Genomic DNA, 20,408 nt, shown 5'->3' with positions numbered 1-20,408 from the left:
GTTGATCCAGGAGTCAAAACAATGTAACATTCACAGTTGGATAATACTTTTATTAGACCCAATGAAAATGATGCACAAGAGAATGCACATTTTTGAGTTCTCCAAAATTGTTCATCAGATGAGATGTTACCGAATGCAGGAAGGAGGAAGAAGCACATAGACTAGAAAATTAGACTAGATTTTCAGATCGAGACTGATGAAGCCTTTGTGTTTTCATAGCTATGGGGGAAGGGGCAACATTTTCTTGTCTGTTCTGTTACTAAACCAATCCTGTCAAATATATATACTTTGCTTGCCATTTCAGGACACGTTGCTGTATCATAGACAAAAACAGCAGCACTACTATGTATGTTCAGTATGTGAAACGTTCTGGAGAATTCAAAACTTTCTGCATATTTTGTGGTATTTGGCTTGGTCCAAATAAAGATATTACCATACTGTTGATTTTGGAAAAAAAGAAATCAAGCCCTTCACAGTATTGCATAATTGAAATCAGCTTTTTTCATTTAATTATAATCAACGTGATCATTGAACTTAATTATGATTCCAATAATTCCAAACAGCAAAAACATTCAGCATGAATAAACTCAACATTCAGTTATTAATCTTAAAAAAACTTACCCAATATGACAATATCTGGTAGAGAAACGAAGGATAATAAAGAACTTTGAGCCAAAATGTTTATTGACTGTTTTGTGTGGTCTCTAATTGAACCTGGAGAGCTTAACTGGACATTCTGTTGTTGGCATGACTAGCAGTATAAGTTTATGAGTATCAGTATTTACTTTCGGGCCAGTGATGAGGGAAGGTAGAAATTGTAATGCAACAGTAACTAGAGAACAAATTTCTCCACTCCATCAATCCATCATCACACCATCTCAGTCTCCAGAATGCTTCAAACTACTTGCTGTTAAGCCAATGAAGTGAAGTGGCTGTTCATTTTCCAAGTATTTGGCCCAAGTCATACAACAGAAGGATAGGCAGGAATTTACTCTAGATCTTTTTTATTTTCTTTCTGAGATCAGCACTTGGATTCACTCTTTATTCACAGATTATAAATTATTATTGTATGTGTTTCCCTTTCATTGTTTATGTTTTGGTTTTGATTTCTCCTAATATAGATCTATTGGTTCAAGGATGGAAAGCAAATCTCTAAAAGAAATGAACACTACAGGATGCAAAGAGAACCTGATGGGACCTGCTCTCTCCACACCACTGCCTCCACCCTGGATGATGATGGCAATTATACTATCATGGCTGCCAATCCACAGGTAAATCAAGCCTTAGCTGTAGATTCATTATGCTTCTAGGCATAAATGATTGTTTACATTCACCATCTGAGTTAAAGTTTTAATTGAGAAATGATGTCATTCTAAGGCAAGCCTTCTCTACTCATCTCACACTCATGATGCCAAGTTGAGAACATAGAGCCGTTGGGGAATGACTCAAAACTGTTTCTTTGAGCAACTGCCCTTATATATATGTTCTTAGGTAAACATGCTATATTGCATACCGATGTGCCTCCCTGGTTGGGCTGATCACTGATCATTCAATAAACTTGATTATCTCTGAATGGAATTATATTTTATGAGAAAAAACAGGATTCCTCCCCACCCCTAATGGCAGCATTTTGCAGAGTTCATCAAGTCATTTATATTCTCCCATAGTAAAACTTATCCCATGTACTTATGCCTTTGTGAGTATGTATGTATGTATTTACATTTAAGTGCCACCCAACTCCAGATCAACTCTGGGCAACATAAACTAGAATAAAAATACAATATAAACTAGAAAAGAAATAGAGAACATGATGGCAAATCTGGCCAGCAACACCAAAACACATCCAAATATAACCACCAAGGGGTCCCAACTCTAGTCCAAGGCCTGGAAGAACAGTCAGATCTAAGGCCTTCTGGAATGCCATCAGGATGGGAGTCAACTGAATCTCAGGGGGGACCTCATTCCAGAGGGCAGGTGCTGCAACAGAGAAGGCACAATATACTGGTGTAGGCTTTCACAGCCAGTATCTGTTGGGCAGTGTTGAGCTTCAGGGTTTAGTGACCATGGTCTAGACAACATATTTCCTTTTTTTTTTTTTTTTAGAAAACTTTAATAAAGCATTTTCAAAATATGCATAAAAACTAAAAAGACTGAAACAGAGAAGCCTACAAGGAAAAAGAAACAGAACTAAAAAGTGTGAAAAAACACAAAACAAACTACTACAAAGTAACTTCCAACTTTCTGTAACAAAGATATACGTAAATCAATTTCAATCTCTTACTCCAATTCATATTATAGTAAACATTATTTCTATAAAGCATTTAAATGTATTTTATTTATTTATTTTCTATCCCGTCTTTATTATTTTTATAAATAACTCAAGGCAGTGAACATACCTAATACTCCTTCCTCCTCCTATTTTCTCCACAACAACAACCCTGTGAGGTGAGTTGGGCTGAGAGAGAGTGACTGGCCCAAGGTCACCCAGCTGGCTTTCATGCCTCAGGCAGGACTAGAACTCTCAATCTCCTGGTTTCTAGCTTGTTGCCATAACCACTAGACCAAACTGGCTTTCATTATTAATAATTCTCATTATTATATTCCCTTCTAAAACAAAATTACCCTCCCAATTAAAGAAAAACATATAAAACCCTTCAAACATAATTCGGAACCTAATATAGTAAACACTACCCTTCTTCACTATAATTTGCTCCTATCTGCCAACTAAACTAACATTAACCAAAAATATAAAAATTAGCCAAACAGCATAAACATTTTATCTGTTGTTGTTTATTTGTTCAGTCGCTTCCGACTCTTCGTGACTTCATGGACCAGCCCACGCCAGAGCTTCCTGTCGGTTGTCAACACCCCAGCTCCCCCATGGATGAGTCCGTCACCTCTAGAATATCATCCATCCACCTTGCCCTTGGTCGGCCCCTCTTCCTTTTGCCCTCCACTCTCCCTACCATCAGCATCTTCTCCAGGGTGTCCTGTCTTCTCATGATGTGGCCAAAGTATTTCAGTTTTGCCTTTAATATCATTCCCTCAAGTGAGCAGTCTGGCTTGATTTCCTGGAGGATGGACTGGTTTGATCTTCTGGCAGTCCAAGGCACTCTCAGAATTTTCCTCCAACACCACAGTTCCAAACCATTGATCTTCCTTCTCTCAGCCTTCCTTATGGTCCAGCTCTCGCAGCCATATGTTACTACAGGGAACACCATTGCTTTAACTATGCGGACCTTTGTTGTCAGTGTGATGTCTAACCATCCTGATAACCACATTTAAACAATAACCTAGGCATTTACCAAAAAATGTAAGACTTTCAAAACAGCATAACCATTTATCCAAACCTTTAAGAAACCATCCTGATAAACACATTTAGACAATTATCCCACTTCGAAGTAAACCAAGGCATTTACATGTCTCAGTATTATGTACGTGTCCTGGCTATATGTAGGATATATGTACTATAAGGTGTTCTATTTGAATTCAGTGATGGGTTAAATTGATACAGGATTGTTAATTTAATTTTCATTCATTATTTTGTACAATGACAAAAAGCAGTGTGTCTTTAAAATTAAAACGTTTTGCTCTTTCTCTAGAGTGCAAAAAAAGTGCTGGGAAAATAACCAAGTAGCACTCTGGATATCAGTTCTGGAAGTTTATTTTATTTTTGTAACAAAGAGAATTTGTTTGGTTCATCAAGTCATTTATATTCTCTTGCAACAGTTTAATTTCTAATTAAACATAATTGCATGTCCTGTTATTAACGTAATTCCACTGTGCTTTTAACAATATGTTTGAGACTATGAGCAGCAGTAGATTAATATACAAGCTTTTCACCCCAGAAGATGCAAATTCCAATCTGTTACATCATCAAATGGAAATAAGTTTGCCTTGTAATCTTAAACACTAATGGAAATATGACCATAGGCCACAGAATTAGTACAGATGTGCACTGGTATGGTATGGGGTATGGTATGGGGCATGGTATGGAAATAAAAACATGTTTGAAGGTTGAAAATATAGAATAATAATGTGTGAACAGTTTAATTTTGTTTTAAAAAGTGGAAATATAAAGGGGCATATTTGGATAATGTACATTAGAGTGGGGGGGGCTCTCTATCTATTTGATCTCAAATAATAAAGTAGAAAACAATCGTTCTGAGAACTGGTACATTGAAGGGTTGAAGATTACATTATCCTTGCAAGATCTGACTCCATGGGATAGAGAATACAGAAGTGGAATCTAAAGGCTGATTCTATTCAGGTGTCAAAAGCATATCAGGCCTGCAAAATGAGCATCTATTCCTTAACCTCGTTATTTTATATGTTATTTTAGTATGCTATAAGGCAAAATGGAACTTGGAAACACCATCCACAGAGCCCAATTTTCACTATGAACATTAAAAAACATTCTTAAATATATCTTGCGTAATATATTCATGAGAGCACTGAAATACTGTTTCATCTCATACAAGAATGCCAAAATGTAATTGTTTGTTTCAGGGGAGGGGCATAGGGAGCATCGCATGCCTGAAATGTTTCCGATCCTTGCTGACAGCATACTTGAGACACTAATTGGGAGGTGCATACAGGAGGGAATGGGATTATGGCAGCTCAGTTGTACTGAGATGGATTCATGCTCATGTTCATGGAAAGAGAAAGTATTTGTGCCTTGTAGGAATTTATCCATACATGCTTTTTCCATGTGATTGCAGACTTTGCCTGTTCAAGTGTGTGACATTGTCAGATTAACGGTAAATCCTGTATTTGAGTATGCAAAAATAAGTTCCATTATAGCTAGTGGAATTTATTCTCAAGTAAATAAATAAGATTTCCTGAAATGAATAGATAATGTTGTCTAAAAGCAACTGCTCTTCTAATCTGACCCAGCAGTGTTTAATGAACACAGTTGGCTGTCCTAGTGCTTACGGTAAGTACTTCTGGTCATGTGCATCATGTAACCAGGGTCAGCTGAATGCAGTTATAGTGATGTGATTAGGAACTCTTGTGTCCTAACTTTTGTTAGGAACTGTTGTGTTCCTTCTCCCATAGAATCTACTGCTGTAACCAGTTTCAGTTGAACACAGTGAGTTTTGCTGTAGAACTTTCAATCAACATAGAGTAAATCTGGAGCATATATACATGAATACATATTTTAAATGTTGGGGTGGGTGGAGATGCATAAAAATAAATTAAGTAAGTAAGTAAGTAAGTAAGTAAGTGGTGGTACTAGATTTGAGCTGGGAAACTCCAGCCAAGTGGCAGCCAGAGTTAGAGTTTTCTGTATGCTGCCATCTAGTTGTCATCTGTTTTTTGGGGGGTGTGGGCTGAGATTTGGTAACTCTGAAAGAAAACCTAATGGTGAAAAAAGGAGCAATAATTGCTATTCAGTTTTATCCTACTCAGTAAATTTGCCCTGAAAATGAGGGGGGCAGATTAATTAGATAGCAGCTATGATAGGGAATAAAAAAAAATCATTGAGACTGTCATACTCAAGGGTCAGCCAAATCTGGGAGCTGTCATAAGTCATTGCTGTATTTTCTGTGCTGTTTTGTGGTTAAACAGCTGCTTATATTTCTAAAAAGTTTCTGGCTATTCAGTGACAACCTCATTTCTTGTTGGGCTTGCAACAGTTCTTGTGAAGGATTTGATTATACTACTGTGGAAATAACTGCAACCCACCCCCCGCCCCAAGCATTTAGTCTTCAAAAACAAACATTTTGTAAAAGTATGCAAGTAGCAACCTAAAGGACTGTTAGAAGACTTAATGGTTAAAAAAGCTATTCTGCAGAGCTGTTTTTCATGTATATAATTTCTCTTTCTTTTTTTCCTTTCTTCAAATGGTAGGGCAGAATAAGCTGTACAGGAAGGTTGATGGTCCAAGCTGTCAATCAGAGAGGACGCAGTCCCCGGACACCTCCTAGCCAGCCTCATGTCAGAAGGTACTATAGTTAATTATGAACTTCAGAAAACTTTATGGCTCTAGTACTAATATAAATACTTCCTTTTTTCTTGTCTATCATTTTTACTTTATTTGCTGGTATTACTGACTGAAGAAGTTACATGATAAGGTGGATCTCTCCTTTGTATTTATCTAATGCTTTAACAGTTGACTTTTCAAACCAAACCTAATTTTGGAGATGAAAAAGTATACAAATTTTACACTGAAAGAGAAATGCAGTGACAAAGTAATATTGTATTACATAACTGAAAACTCTTGTTGAAACTGATCTGAACTATATAATGTTTCAGCTCTTACAATATTTATGGTCTTTATAATATTTATATGAGATTCTTATTTTGGCATAATAATTTTAAAGTAGCTTTTAATAGGAACCTTAAATAAAAATAATAAGCAAAAATAATATTTAGGACTTTAAAGATAGCAATTTCTTTTCTCAGTCTATTGGATACATATTGGTCTATTGGTCTACTGTATGTATTTTGTTATTCTGTTACTGATGTGACAGATACTCAGTTACAGACACAGAAAAGATGCCAAATTTTAACATATAATATACTGATAGTTGATTTGTAGATTATTAAGCAGCTCTTGGCAGCCTGTACTGCAATTCATTAGACAAAGCATTCTAGTTCTACCTATCTACAAAGTAAATTAAATTGGGGTGGAGAAAATTCTGTGGATTAGACATTTATCAAAACAAATTAAATCCTGGTCTCACCATAAAAAATTATATTTCACTAAAATCTTTTTCATAGTATGTGTGAAACTAAAAAGTAATTTGTGTTGTCTGTCCTGCCCTGTTTATAATGATATGGGAATGAAATGGAGAGAAGAAGAAATGGAGAAGAGTTGGAGATAAGTAGCAGTAACCCTGATTTGTTTTCATTGAAAGAGTTGATTAAGTCTGCACTTATATCTCTTCAGCCTATAGCAATGTGAGTAAATTTGGCAATATACTAGGTTAATCTGGGGTTATTTATTTTATATATTGTCTATAGACCTCGGTCTCGATCAAGGGATAGTGGAGATGAAAATGAACCAATCCAGGAACGCTTCTTCCGACCACATTTCCTACAGGCTCCAGGAGATCTGATGGTTCAAGAAGGAAAACTTTGTAGAATGGATTGCAAGGTACATTTTTAATTTTATTTTTAATCTTGAAAGTATAGGTTATATTGGCTGGATTTTATAAGCGTGTTATATTTACATTTTTGCAAACGTATGAGAATTATTTTGGATAGTAAGGGATTGAGCTACATTTAATAAATGCTATGTATTTACATTAATGCTATCCTAAGAGTATTGTTAGGGTGACATCATGTGACGTTATCATCCACTTGAGGTCTGTGTAAAACAAATTCTAAGACAAGGCTGAGGAAGTTATCTGGTAGGAAACTGATAGAGGAACCAGTTCAGTAATGGAGTGTACATGGAGGAGACAACAAAGGAAATGCAGTTTGTAAATGTTAAACAAAATTCATTCTCCTTCTATATTCCTTTTAACTTTTAAAATCTTTTTTAAATCTTCCAAAGGTAAAAACTAAGTGTATATATGTATTTAGGTAACTCAGAACTTTATTGGAGTGCTTTTAAAACCTTTCTCATAACTGAAGCCAATTTAGTGGCCTGCTAGAACCGCTGAAATAGAGCAGAGCTTATAACACAGCTGAGAAGCTAGCATAGCAAAAGAATATTATCTTAAAATAGCTTTAATGAGCATACCAGAGAAACACAGGTTATTGATCTTACACATTCAGCCCTCCCAAGCATAAAGAATTACATGCTTAGGCATATTAGGTTAAGAAGTAAAAAGAATCCTACTGACTTTATTCTTTGTTGTTCTGTTACATCCATCTTGGTGGAAAAGATGAAGTTCCTTTGTTCTTCTTTTTTTTATAAATACTTAGTTTGCCCTAAACTCTCAGCCCTACAACTGCCAAGAGCTGCATGGAAGAAAGGGGCAGAATTCTTCATCAAGGCCCGGGCACATGGCCCTGATGAATGGAGAGCAGAGCAGCGTGCTTGCTTCTCCCTGGGTGGAAGAAGGAGAGGGAGAGAGAGGAAGTGGGAGTGGCAACAAACAACTTCCTCAGAGTTGCATTGTGGGACAACTCACTTTACATGCTAATTCACATGCTAATGAGGCATGCTGGATTTGCCAGGACTTCCAACAATAACATGGTTGCTAAAGCAACTTTCCAAGCAGTAATTGTTATTAGCGATATATGTCATTCAGCAAGCTGAGATTGATTCCTAAGATTCTGAATACGGAGTTTAATTTCTTTAATGGTATATAGTTGAAAAGGAGTTTTAAGTTCAGTGAAACTTTTCAACACATTCCTCCTTTGAAAATAAGTATTATTTTATAGTGCTACTATAGAGAGAAAAAATGAAAGGTAGTAATCAAGATAGTATTAAATGTAAAGACATGAGTCCCTCCGTTCGGAGGAGATGGGCGGTGACAAATTTGATAAATAGATAAATAAATGTCATGATCACCGTTGCGATGCTTGTGACATCGCAACGGCTCACATAATACAGGGAAATGGGTACTGGGTGGATTAAGGGAAGAGGCAACTAGCTAACCAAAGAGAGCAACAGGTGCTGGCAACAAAGTATCGACTCTAGCCTGGAGGCACGGAAGAGAGAGATACAATGTTGCGAAGAAGGTAATTGACAAGACCAGACCACGAGGCACGCCCGAGCTGTCAAAAGATTACGAACCTGATCGCCTGGCAATGAACCATCACCAGCCGGGAAAACAGTCAAGGAAACGCCCGAGGCACAGGAGGGGCTCCACGACCCCTCACCTACCGGCAACGGAACCAACAGGGCTCAGGGCGCACCCGGAGTAAGAAGGGGTGGAGCGCTGACCGGCGTGGGCTATTTAAATCCCGTTCCGGTGCGCTCCACTCACTCTCAGCTTTTCTAAGGGCATGCATTCTATACTCAAATAAAACCAGAACCTAAGCCTACACTAGTGTCTGTGGTTTTACTGGGTAGCAGGCAGAGCCTGACAATAAATAACTGACAGGACATAAAATCTTTTCATTCTGTGTATTGTGGTACTTAATTCTGTTATGGAACCTCAGTTCAAATGGAACTGCATGCCTCTGGTGAAATCTAGGAATACTAAGAAGTTAACTTGTACATGCAGAAAGGGTTTATAAACTTTTATCTGTTTCTTGTCTTCTGGGATAACTGAACACAATGCACAGCTTTTCTACAGTCTTTATATGCTTTTGCCTTACTGAGGTCTATGGTGTATTTTATTTAAGGTCAGTGGCTTGCCAACTCCCGACATCAACTGGCAACTTAATGGAAGAGTAATACGTTCTGATAATTCCCACAAAATGCTTGTACGGGAAAATGGTATACACTCCTTAATCATAGAGCCAGTCACAGCAAGAGATGCTGGTATCTATACATGTGTTGCCACTAATCGAGCTGGCCAGAACACCTTCAGCCTGGAACTGATTGTGACAGGTATGACTCTTTCATAATTTGAGAAAGTAGATTTGAGCATCTGAACATAACCGTCAATTGTAGTTCCTTTTTCTATAATTCTGTAATACTTTTTAGCATACATTTTGCAATTTTTTAGGCCTGATCAGTAATATTATGCCATCCATTCTCTTTGTACTTTATAACAATCCTATAACAGGCTAGTAGTAAAAGCCCATATTACGGGAGATGGTAGATGACTATCTTGAAGGTACCTAAGGTGGTAGTACTGAGATGTGGTGACAGTTCATGAATGAGTTGCAGTCTGGCACATTGAGGCTGCCAGTTGCAACCTCCTTTTTAAAGCAGCTTGCTACAGTAGCAATCAAGCAAGCATGAAAATTAGCCACACATTTATAACTGAATGAACATAGATCACCAGGGGGGTGAATATAATCTGTTCTGCCATCATTATTTTGGAACAGCATAGCATATGTTTAGATCTGGATGGATTGTGTTCCAGCTGATGGTCTGAATTCATTACTGTATACAATTATTCGTTTTAGAAGCAAACGTATCTATGCACAATGACTTGTTTGAAATGCAAACAACCTTTGTTTATGGGGATCTTCAAAACTAGTTTAGCTTTTATGTGAGTGGCTTCCATATTGCTGTGTGATTATGTAAATGATCCAACTATAGACAGGAAGCATGTGAGCCATGCCCATCAAGTCAGTACTTGGAGTTGGCTAATCTCACTTTTTTAGGAGAAAGAGCCTTGAAGACATCCATCGTCTACAGTGGTTGGGATATCTGCTATGTGGCAGCCCTTCATGTAAAACCAGCTCCAAAGTTAGAATGTTTTAAAAGGCCTTATGTGAAATGAGTACATCAGTGGCTCTATATCCTAGGGGCAGAGGGTCTGAAAAACTTTTATTGACCTGGGTGCCTGCTAGCTTTCTAGTAGAAACCATTTATAAATGGATTTTGGTAAGAGAGAAAAAAAAATCTCTGCATTTTTTCTGATGAAATCAATGGCCATGTTCAGATATAACAGTAAGCTCAAATTGATAATTCTAGCTCCTTGTTCCATGAGCCGTGTGAACTGAATGAGCCACTGCTTGCTTTCCTTGTTAGTAGGAGTGCCAAAACTCTTCAGAAATTAACAAGGAAGCTACAACAGTCTGTTATATCCTGACTAAGACATCTTCTTTATTGCCTCCCTAAAAGAATCAGAAAGCAAGGTTTGAAGTTGATGAGGGAGTGAGAAGCTGGGGTCTGTCTAGGGACATAATTGAAAGTTTTGACTTCCTCATCAGCTTCTAGTAATCAGTCACAGTGAGCAAATAGAGCCAAGCTGAAATAATTGGGCAGTGTGCTTCATTGTAAGACAATCATCAGTAATTCTGGCAAATGGTTATATCCCATCATAGCCATTTGACTAGACGATGGCTTTCATTTCTTTCTAATGAAAGTGGGAACATTAAGTTGCCCATTGGGCAGCAGCAAATGAAGTTTTCATTTTCCAAGTACTTCTGTGTGTCAGGTACCTCTAGTGCTAAGAAATGTTAAAAGAAAATGCTACAAAATACACAGTATGCGAAATGTCTTACTGATGCAAGAGGTGGGGGAATCTCTCTCTTGTTTCAGCTAAGGATGCACACAAGCCACCTGTATTTGTAGAAAAACTACAGAATACAGGAGTGGCTGAGAGGTATCCTGTGCGACTGGAATGCCGGGTTTCAGGTGTGCCTCCACCTCAGATTTTCTGGAAGAAGGAAAATGAGTCGCTCACATACAACACTGACAGAGTGAGGTTAGTGTCATTTAATGTTCATTAACTATGTCAGTTGCCTATGCGGAACATTTATCTAAAGGCTATGAACAACAGTGTATGTAACTAATACATGAACCATTTGAGCCAGTGATGCATCTACTGGCTGTTGCCTGATAGTAAGTCCTCTTATAGAGAAATACAAGCCAAATCTAAAGGAATTATACATGGCTGTTAATTCTAAAGCAATGTTGATGTTCAGTGTTCAATGTTGATACCCTGAGAAAGGCTTTGTATAAAGGAATCCTTGGTAGAAAGGGACTGTAGGTAGGGACTCTATGATAAAACAGTTGACCTGTCCCACCTGGTCATGCAGAGAGGGCATGTTATGGACCCCATCCGTAAACGAACTCCATCTGGCGGGGTCTTGGAAGTGGGCCTTCTCTGCAGTAGTTCCCGCCCTCTGGAACATCCTTCCCCCAGAGGTGAGACAGGCCCCCTTGCTCCTGGAGTTCTGTAAAAAACTAAAAACCTGGTTTTGCCAGCAGGCCTGGAGCGGGAAGGGGAATAGCCACTCTTGGGGATGGCTGGTGCCCTAGAATGATCCTAGAATGGCCCTTTATACTCACGAACTGATAGAGAACCTTCAGCCATCTAAATTTTATCACATTTTTACTTTTATTCTATTTATTGTATTATAATTATTTTGAATTTTAACTTTGTTTTTATTGTAAACCGCCCAGAGTCCCTCCTTTGAGGGGGAGATGGGCAGTGATAAAAATTTGATTGATTGATAGATAGATAGATAGATAGATAGATAGATAGATAGATAGATAGATAGATAATACCCCATAGGTTACATTTCCAGAGGGATCCCAACTCCGAATGGTGTGAAGCAGGAATGTGTATTGTCTCTACTGCAGCTGAACTTTTATTTTAGTTCTGTAGTTGAAGTCTTCCACTGATCCACTTTTCTATCCTCCGAACATAGCCAAAAGATCTCTTATTTACTCCTAAATACAGATTATCTCATAGTACTTTTAATTACTGTAATTGGTTTGAGAAGATTTTACATGTACTTAATATTTACTACAAAATGAAGCTTCTTAATATCAGAAATTGAAGTTATAGTCTTAGATCACATTCAAATTGACCTGGTGAATGTCAGTGTGGTGTAGTGATGAGATGCTGGATTAGATCCTGAGAGTTACTGGAAATCCAGTTCCATCCTCAGTTGCAGGAACTCAGTCTGTATTACAGGATTGTGGTTTAAAAAAAAATGGAGAAAGGGGTGCTGTGTATACCAGCTAGACCTTCTAAGGAAAAGTGGAATATAATTCTCATAAATGAATTGTACACATACCCACCAAAAACGTATGAATACATGGAAAGTATGTGTTGAAATGCATGAGCTGAAATATATTGAGGACTGCCACTGCTATCCAAAAATTTGTGTGGGCAATTAAATTTTTGAAGCCATGGTAGCAACACAACTGCAATACGCTGCTTCATTTTACACCCTTGATTATTTTGCATTAGAGATCATTCAATCTATTTTTTTGTCATTCCTTTGATCTCTAGTATGTGCCTAATATCACTTTCCATTTAAGAACTTGAGTTTTAAAATACTTCACCTGACAGGTGTTAAGAGAAGCTGCTTATTTGTCATATATCATCATACCAAATAGCTATGAGCTTTTCCTCTGATCACACTTAAAATGCTATTACCATGGGCAATTTTAACAGGTAGATTCAAAAATCTCATATAAGCACCTTTGCCCATATGGCAGGAGAAAGACTGATAGTCTGTCTATGCTGCATTGCTCATTTTATAGAAAAATTGGCGTGTCTAATTTTGAACTATTTTATGTTTTATTCTTGGCTAATAACAGACTGGAAGACATACATGCACCTAAAATGCATTATTTCTTTGCTTCTGTGGTAAAAAGACTAATAAAACTGATTTTGTGTCTGTGTGTGTGTGTTTTTCTGGTGATCTATTTTAAAATATATAATTATAAAAAACATGAAACCAGTCGTAATTTAGTTAATGTCTATTAACTTCAATGGAAGCTAGAGAAACATTTCTTCATACATTGCATTCACTTGATCTAGGAGCTGAAACATTATCCTTGTTTTCTCAGAGTTGGTTATTTAAAATGATTTATACATTTATACAAGTTATTTAGTTATATGTTTTCATCTCTCATTATCCTTTTCAGCATGCACCAAGATAATCATGGATACATCTGCCTGCTTATTCAGGGAGCTACAAAAGAAGATGCTGGTTGGTACACTGTATCAGCGAAGAATGAAGCTGGGATTGTTTCCTGCACAGCAAGGCTGGATGTCTATGGTAGGATATTACACAGATGCTGTCAGTATTTGGGAGAATTGTCCCAAAGCTATAGCTATTCCGTATGTAATAACAATATTTGATTCAGGTTTGTTGGCCCTTAGATCAATTGTTCTTTTTAATATCTGTGCTTTACAATTTGTACTACTCATTTTGCCACAGTCTTGGAATACATTCCAATCCATAGGGAAGTAGAATTAGAATATGTCTGGTTCATAATCTACACTTACATTTTCCCTACATTCAGGGATGAGCAGAATAATTGATATCAATTGTTCTCTAATAACCAGCTATATATGGTTCAAGCCTCTTGAAAATAGGCCTCCCTCAAGTTCAGGTTCATACTGCATTTATTGATGTACAGACAGGATATTTTAAATGAAGACTTGAACAATCCTTAATGTGTCAGTGAAAACACAAATTATAATCCCCAGCACAATTGTATACTTCCCAGGGATTTGCAATCAATCAACTTTAAGTTCAACATTGCTGTCACATGTGTGAAAAAGCCTTTGGTGCCTAAACTTCTGGGAGGAAAAAAATGTCATTTATACTGTTATTGAACACACCAAGGACAAAAAGGGGCAAGAAAGTCAGCAGAAACAAGGGGGAAAGTTAAGAATTACAGGTTTGGATGAAAATAGAGGAGGGTACTTAAGAGTGGTACAGAGGGGACAAAAGAAGAGGATGGGAATATAGTGAAGCCTGCTGCTGCTGCAGATACAAAAGAGTATACTGCATGATTATCAGAGAACAAAACCACCTTGGTTTGTGTATTTTTTCTGTTTTTAAAAATGTTTTAGAAAAGGCTGGTATAGAATAAGATGTTTTAGGTGAAGTAATCCTTTCTTGTTATCGTAACCTTAAAAGTTGTAATTGTATGTTCCCGTTCTTTCTTGAATTTGTTATGATCACCTTCCCCTTCATGTTATTTAGAAGACTAAGAGATCCACTGAAACATTGATAAGTCTTCTAGCATTTGTATAGAAGTCAATGGCATAGGAGAAGTGCTGGGTCAAAGGAATACCTTTTCTTAATTTTTCAGTTAAAAAAAACATATTCCATGTGATACCTTATTCTAAACATTCTGCCAGCTAGGGATGAATTGGGATACCAAAGTTAGTATGCCAAGAACTCAGTTTCCATATGTTTCTCACATCCATTATCTTTAGAAACTAGCAGGCAGTAGCAAAGTGAATGTGAGGCAAAGAAGGGGAACGCATCTAATTGTGAAAGAGGACCAAAGAACAAATTGTGATAGGGCAGCACATCTACCTCTGTAGTCACATTTCTTGTATTAACATATATCTCCAGTGGATTCAGTGAATTGACTTCCTGGTTGGCAATTGCAATGTGGTTACATCTCCAGCAGTTTGATTGCTAGATGGTTTTGTGATAATTCTTCAATTAAATTGAATGATTGGGTCCTATCCCCTTCCTCAAAGGGGATAAAATGGCTCGGCAACTTTGCATATTTGTGTGTTTTCATGCATTAGCAAACTGTTTCCCTTCTTCTCTTTCTCCAGCTCAGTGGCAACAACAGTCCCAAACCACTAAGCCAAAGAAAGTGCGCCCCTCAGCCAGTCGGTATGCAGCACTTTCTGACCAAGGACTAGACATCAAAGCTGCATTTCAGCCAGAAGCAAACCCAGGACATCTGACAATGCAATCCGGATTGGTAGAAAGTGATGATCTTTAAGTATTAACCACCAAATATAACATTTCCTTTCAAATTGAAAACACTGAAAGCCATTGTATCGACCAATGATAATCTATGCCACTGTACACAAAAGAAAGTCACTGCTGTGTGCAAAAGATAAAGAACACAGCCACATCTTTCTTGTTCAGTGTAACAAATTAGAGTTTGTAGAGAGAAATGCAATCAGCATATACAAAATCACCTTCACTATAACCATTTCTTACTACAGTGTGGATAGTACTGTTTTGAATAATCCTATTCACAAGTGCTAAATTGAGTGAAATTTTGCAAAAGCAAATACGCTGCACACTTACCACTAAGTGCCTTTGCAGTCTGTAGTGCTATTGAAGCGTAATGGATAGAAATGCACTGCAAAAATTTATATGGAGTGCATTACGATAATGATAGTCCAGGTGTGCGATACTGAAGGAATAAAGCAAGATGGAAAAAGGAAGAGAAATCAGTGACATTTTTGTGTCTATAATTGACTATCCATTCTCAAAGGATATAGGATACGTTATATTTGTCTTAATTGTATTTAGTGTAGGTAAGTTAACTTTGTAATGGAAGGCTTTTGACTTTTGCCCATGGATGTGATGCTTAGATTCATGTTACTTTTAGAACAGTGAGGTAAGATAACACAAAAGCCAGAATATATATGAGCAAAACCACAATGCTTTTTAAAACAGTATTGGAGATCTGATTGAGCAGAATCTATGTGATACAAAGGAAGATAATTAGGAGTCTAGAGTAAGTGGAAAATGGAAGGAGTCAGCAACAAGGGTTTAAATAATTTGCATACCATAGAGAATAGATGACTAGATGTTGGGGAATACAAGGAAATGTTACATTTTAAACACTGCATGCATGTATTCTAGGGATTACATTTTTGTGTTCTTGCTTATTGCAGCATGAACAAGAACCTGCCTATAGCTGGGAGCTTGTGAAGAACTTAAAAATAGTTAACAGGCCAGAAAGTTGGCTATTTTTTTCCATCTGATTGAACTTCACTTAAATTATATTAAGCAGTTTGGATTAAAAGTGAACTCAACTGAGAGGGAGTTTCAGTTAGATCTGCCAGAAAAAAATGTGGTCTGATGGTACCATAGTACTTTGCTACAAAAGGAAAACACTGTATTCCTTATATGAAGCACATTTATAGTACTTTATTTATAATTAAAAATCTGAATCTTTTTCTCAGCTCAGTTATTCAAGTACCACACTTTTGTAAAAAAAAAAAAAAAAAAGTTTTTTAGTATGTACCATGCCCTATATTTTGCATTAACTGCTATTCCTGTATTGCTTTGCCCTTCCTTATTAAGTACACCATTCAGATTTTTAGTGGCTAATAAAAACTTCTACCACAAAAGTTACTTTTCTATGCAAGCTGTGCAGATGGTAACAATTCAGTAATAGGAATTTGACTTTTTTGTGCTGTCATATATAACTGTCCTAATTGTCTAGTTCTAGGCAATTGAATCCTATCATTCACTTGCCTAGTTGTCAATGTGACTTGTTTAGCTTAGTTACAATTTGTTTAGCTTAACTAGTAGCAATTTGCTTCTTTTTATTTGTATTTATAAAACTGTACAAGCATACTATTTTGGATTGTTGATCTAGTATCTTAAGGGTTTGACATCAATAAATATTACACAAATTTAAGAAAAATGTGTTTTTCTTGGTTAAAAGACCAATACATTCTTAATGAGGCCTCAAAGAATAAAACAGGCCTGTACTTCTAGGGAGTTTGTTTCATGGGATTTGGTGATGTTTACTTCTTGGTTGCACTTTAGGATTCTATTGCAGGTAGTCCTCGCTTAGCTGCCACAATTAGGACTGGCAACTTGGTCATTAAGCAAAATGCTCACTAAGTGAAACAATGATTTTATGATTTTACTTCAGCTTTCCTTTGCTTTACAGACCTGCGAAGGTTGTAAATGTGATGACAGGTTGCGAAGTTAATTTTTAATTACCATTGTTAATTTCAAATGGTCACTAAATGAGTCAGTCGCTAAACAAGGACGTGTATATATTTCTCAACCAATCTTGCTGAGGTAAATTTCTTCTGATGTTTCCTGTTAACAAGTTATAAGAACAAGTGAGAGTTCCAATTTAAAAAATAATTTGCAATTACAAGACTTTAGATTCACATCTTATATTGTGCATGTTAGAAAAGGTGGCTGTTTCTACTCTGGGCAAAGATAAAACATAGATACAGAAATACAGAAGATCTAACACAGCAATCACTCTGTAAATACTGAAAAAAAATTATGCAAGACATTTTTCATAAGAATGCCATTTTCTACTTCAGATAACCCTGACCCTTGAAACAGTTTTACACTAATTCAGAGCCTTGGTCTATTTAGCTTATGAAGGCTACTCTGACTTGCAGCACCTTAGAGTCCCAGATGAAGAAGCATTTTTCCAATATTTAATGGGTGAACCCATTACTGGGTGAACAGAATGTGTTCTACCACTAACCTGATGTTTGTGATGTGTAATAGTAACTTAGGGCAACCATGCCTTAAATGAACATTCTGCGTAACAATTATCAGCTAAATAGTGGAACTTACATTTGACATGCATACCATATTGCCAGCCAAACCTAATGTAGTGTTACATCAATTTATTAATCTCTTTTGCTAAATAACAGAATGAACCATAAATACATATCACTCAACCTATTCATAGAAGCCAATCAATATTTACAATTTTTGGCAAAGCCAATCACTTCAGCAGAAACTGCAGTGACGCTCTAGTAAAGTTTAAAAGAACAGAGAGATTTACTATTAAAGCTAAAGTGCTAAAAAAAATTATTTCAAGTTTGCAAGATATTGTTAAAATAATCACCACCTTTTCCTGGGAAAAAAAAATCCTTATGGCAGTTAAACAAATGCTTACTGAAGTATTTATCAAACATTTGTTTTCAGCTGTCAAAAAGCTGAGCAGACTAGCCAGTTTGGCACAGTTAAACAGCAATGTGAAACCCAAATCTAACTATGGGAAAGCTCCTGTAATGACTGCCTATCCAAAACAATCAGAGTCATACAGGACCTCTATGGAAATCTAATTTAATGATGAATAGTATGCAGGATCACAGGCAAAGCTGAGAATACCAAAAGCGCAGGATTTCTCCCAATTAACCTACAAGCAATCCCAAACCCCTCCCCCTAAAGTCAGTACAATTCCATTCCCTTGCAGGTTTTCCCAACGGTTGCTGGAAGTCTTCGGGTAATGTCCTTGACCAGTCAAGTTAGCCCAAACATACATTCCTTTGTACTCGCATCATCCCGCTCACTGCCTGGCACAAGTGTACAGTAGCAGCCCCCTCCTGGACAACACGTGTCAGCACCAGCATGGCATGGGAACTCGTTGCGATGTTTCAGTAACATTGGAACAGGAACCATGACAGCTCCTTCCTGAAGCTGATGAATCCCAAATATTGTTGAAGTTTATTCACAGGACATATAGTTAAATTAAGGAATCCTATTCCAACTTGTTATGAATAAATATTCTCTCTCACTTCTGGTAAACAAATGTTTGCTCTGCCCATACATTTTAATTCAAACCTTTTGTCTTGGTGGACTTTGACTTTAGCGCCTTCAAGACACAAGGTCCTGCTAGACTGAAACTGCAGGGATGGAAGCAAGGGCAGAGAGACTTTTGTGTTTCTCTATTGTGTCTCAGTGGTGGTCAGTTGTGTTGACCATCTCAACAGCTGCCCTATGTTTTCCCATATGTCAGAGACATGGAGTATGGCTAGGAAGGATTTGATCTTTCAAATTCATCCTGCCCAGCTCCATTTTCTTTCTCTTTCCAACATTATAGTTTCCAATGTCTGAAAAAACAGACCTATAGACTGGTTGAGTGCAGGACTGGAGGAGGATTTCTAAGGTCAGAGCTTCCTCCTCAAAGTCATAGATTTCTTTCTAATTTTAGAGGGAACTCTGTTTTGTCCAAGGACACTTAGGCCAGAAGGGCTTTATTTGCAAAACTACAAATAGCTAGTATATTATGTTAAAAATGAAGTCACAAATACATTCAGAATCACATACAGAATGTTAATTCCTGGTCCTGACCACTGGAAGCCCAAGTTGTGATGATACTTTAACATATACTGCCACTACTGATGTGAAAGGAGTATTACATTTTGATAAAATGTGGATTCAACTACATCTGGATTTCTTGGCACAGTTTGTTGTTGTTTATTCGTTTAGTCGCTTCCGACTCTTCGTGACTTCATGGACCAGCCCACGCCAGAGCTTCCTGTCGGTCGTCAACACCCCCAGCTCCCCCAGGGACGAGTCCGTCACCTCTAGAATATCATCCATCCATCTTGCCCTTGGTCGACCCCTCTTCCTTTTGCCTTCCACTCTCCCTAGCATCAGCATCTTCTCCAGGGTGTCCTGTCTTCTCATTATGTGGCCAAAGTATTTCAGTTTTGCCTTTAATATCATTCCCTCAAGTGAGCAGTCTGGCTTGATTTCCTGGAGGATGGACTGGTTGGATCTTCTTGCAGTCCAAGGCACTCTCAGAATTTTCCTCCAACACCACAGTTCAAAAGCATCGATCTTCCTTCGCTCAGCCTTCCTTATGGTCCAGCTCTCACAGCCATATGTTACTACAGGGAACACCATTGCTTTAACTATGCGGGCCTTTGTTGTCAGTGTGATGTCTCTGCTCTTAACTATTTTATCGAGATTTGTCATTGCTCTTCTCCCAAGGATTAAGCGTCTTCTGATTTCCTGACTGCAGTCAGCATCTGCAGTAATCTTTGCACCTAGGAATACAAAGTCTTTCACTGCTTCTACATTTTCTCCCTCTATTTGCCAGTTATCAATCAAGCTGGTTGCCATAATCTTGGTTTTTTTGAGGTTTAGCTGCAAACCAGCTTTTGCACTTTCTTCTTTCACCTTCATCATAAGGCTCCTCAGTTCCTCTTCGCTTTCAGCCATCAAAGTGGTATCATCTGCATATCTGAGATTGTTAATGTTTCTTCCAGAGATTTTAACTCCAGCCTTGGATTCCTCAAGGCCAACTTGTCGCATGATGTGTTCTGCATACAAGTTGAATAGGTAGGGTGAGAGTATACAGCCCTGCTGTACTCCTTTCCCAATCTTAAACCAGTCTGTTGTTCCGTGGTCTGTTCTTACTGTTGCTACTT

At 37.5% G+C, this 20,408-nt stretch overlaps 1 protein-coding gene across 2 annotated transcripts in view; it reads left to right on the top strand.

Annotated features, from left to right (window-relative positions):
- PALLD (palladin, cytoskeletal associated protein) overlaps positions 1-16,985 on the top strand; it is a 247,839-nt gene extending 230,854 nt beyond the window's left edge. For both annotated transcript variants that reach the window (XM_063310551.1, XM_063310549.1), the window contains 7 exons: positions 1,122-1,271; positions 5,854-5,948; positions 6,970-7,102; positions 9,250-9,457; positions 11,066-11,231; positions 13,412-13,545; positions 15,072-16,985. In XM_063310551.1, coding sequence (XP_063166621.1) covers positions 1,122-1,271; positions 5,854-5,948; positions 6,970-7,102; positions 9,250-9,457; positions 11,066-11,231; positions 13,412-13,545; positions 15,072-15,244 — 1,059 coding nt within the window. In that variant the 3' untranslated portion in view covers positions 15,245-16,985. The remainder of the gene's footprint in view (positions 1-1,121; positions 1,272-5,853; positions 5,949-6,969; positions 7,103-9,249; positions 9,458-11,065; positions 11,232-13,411; positions 13,546-15,071) is intronic.
- The last annotated feature ends 3,423 nt before the right edge of the window (positions 16,986-20,408 follow it).

The sequence above is a fragment of the Candoia aspera genome, chromosome 8 (assembly GCF_035149785.1).
Source record: "Candoia aspera isolate rCanAsp1 chromosome 8, rCanAsp1.hap2, whole genome shotgun sequence".
Classification (NCBI taxonomy): domain Eukaryota; kingdom Metazoa; phylum Chordata; class Lepidosauria; order Squamata; family Boidae; genus Candoia; species Candoia aspera.
The sequence above is the reverse complement of the archived record's forward strand: the minus strand, read 5'-3'. Positions and strand labels throughout refer to the sequence as shown.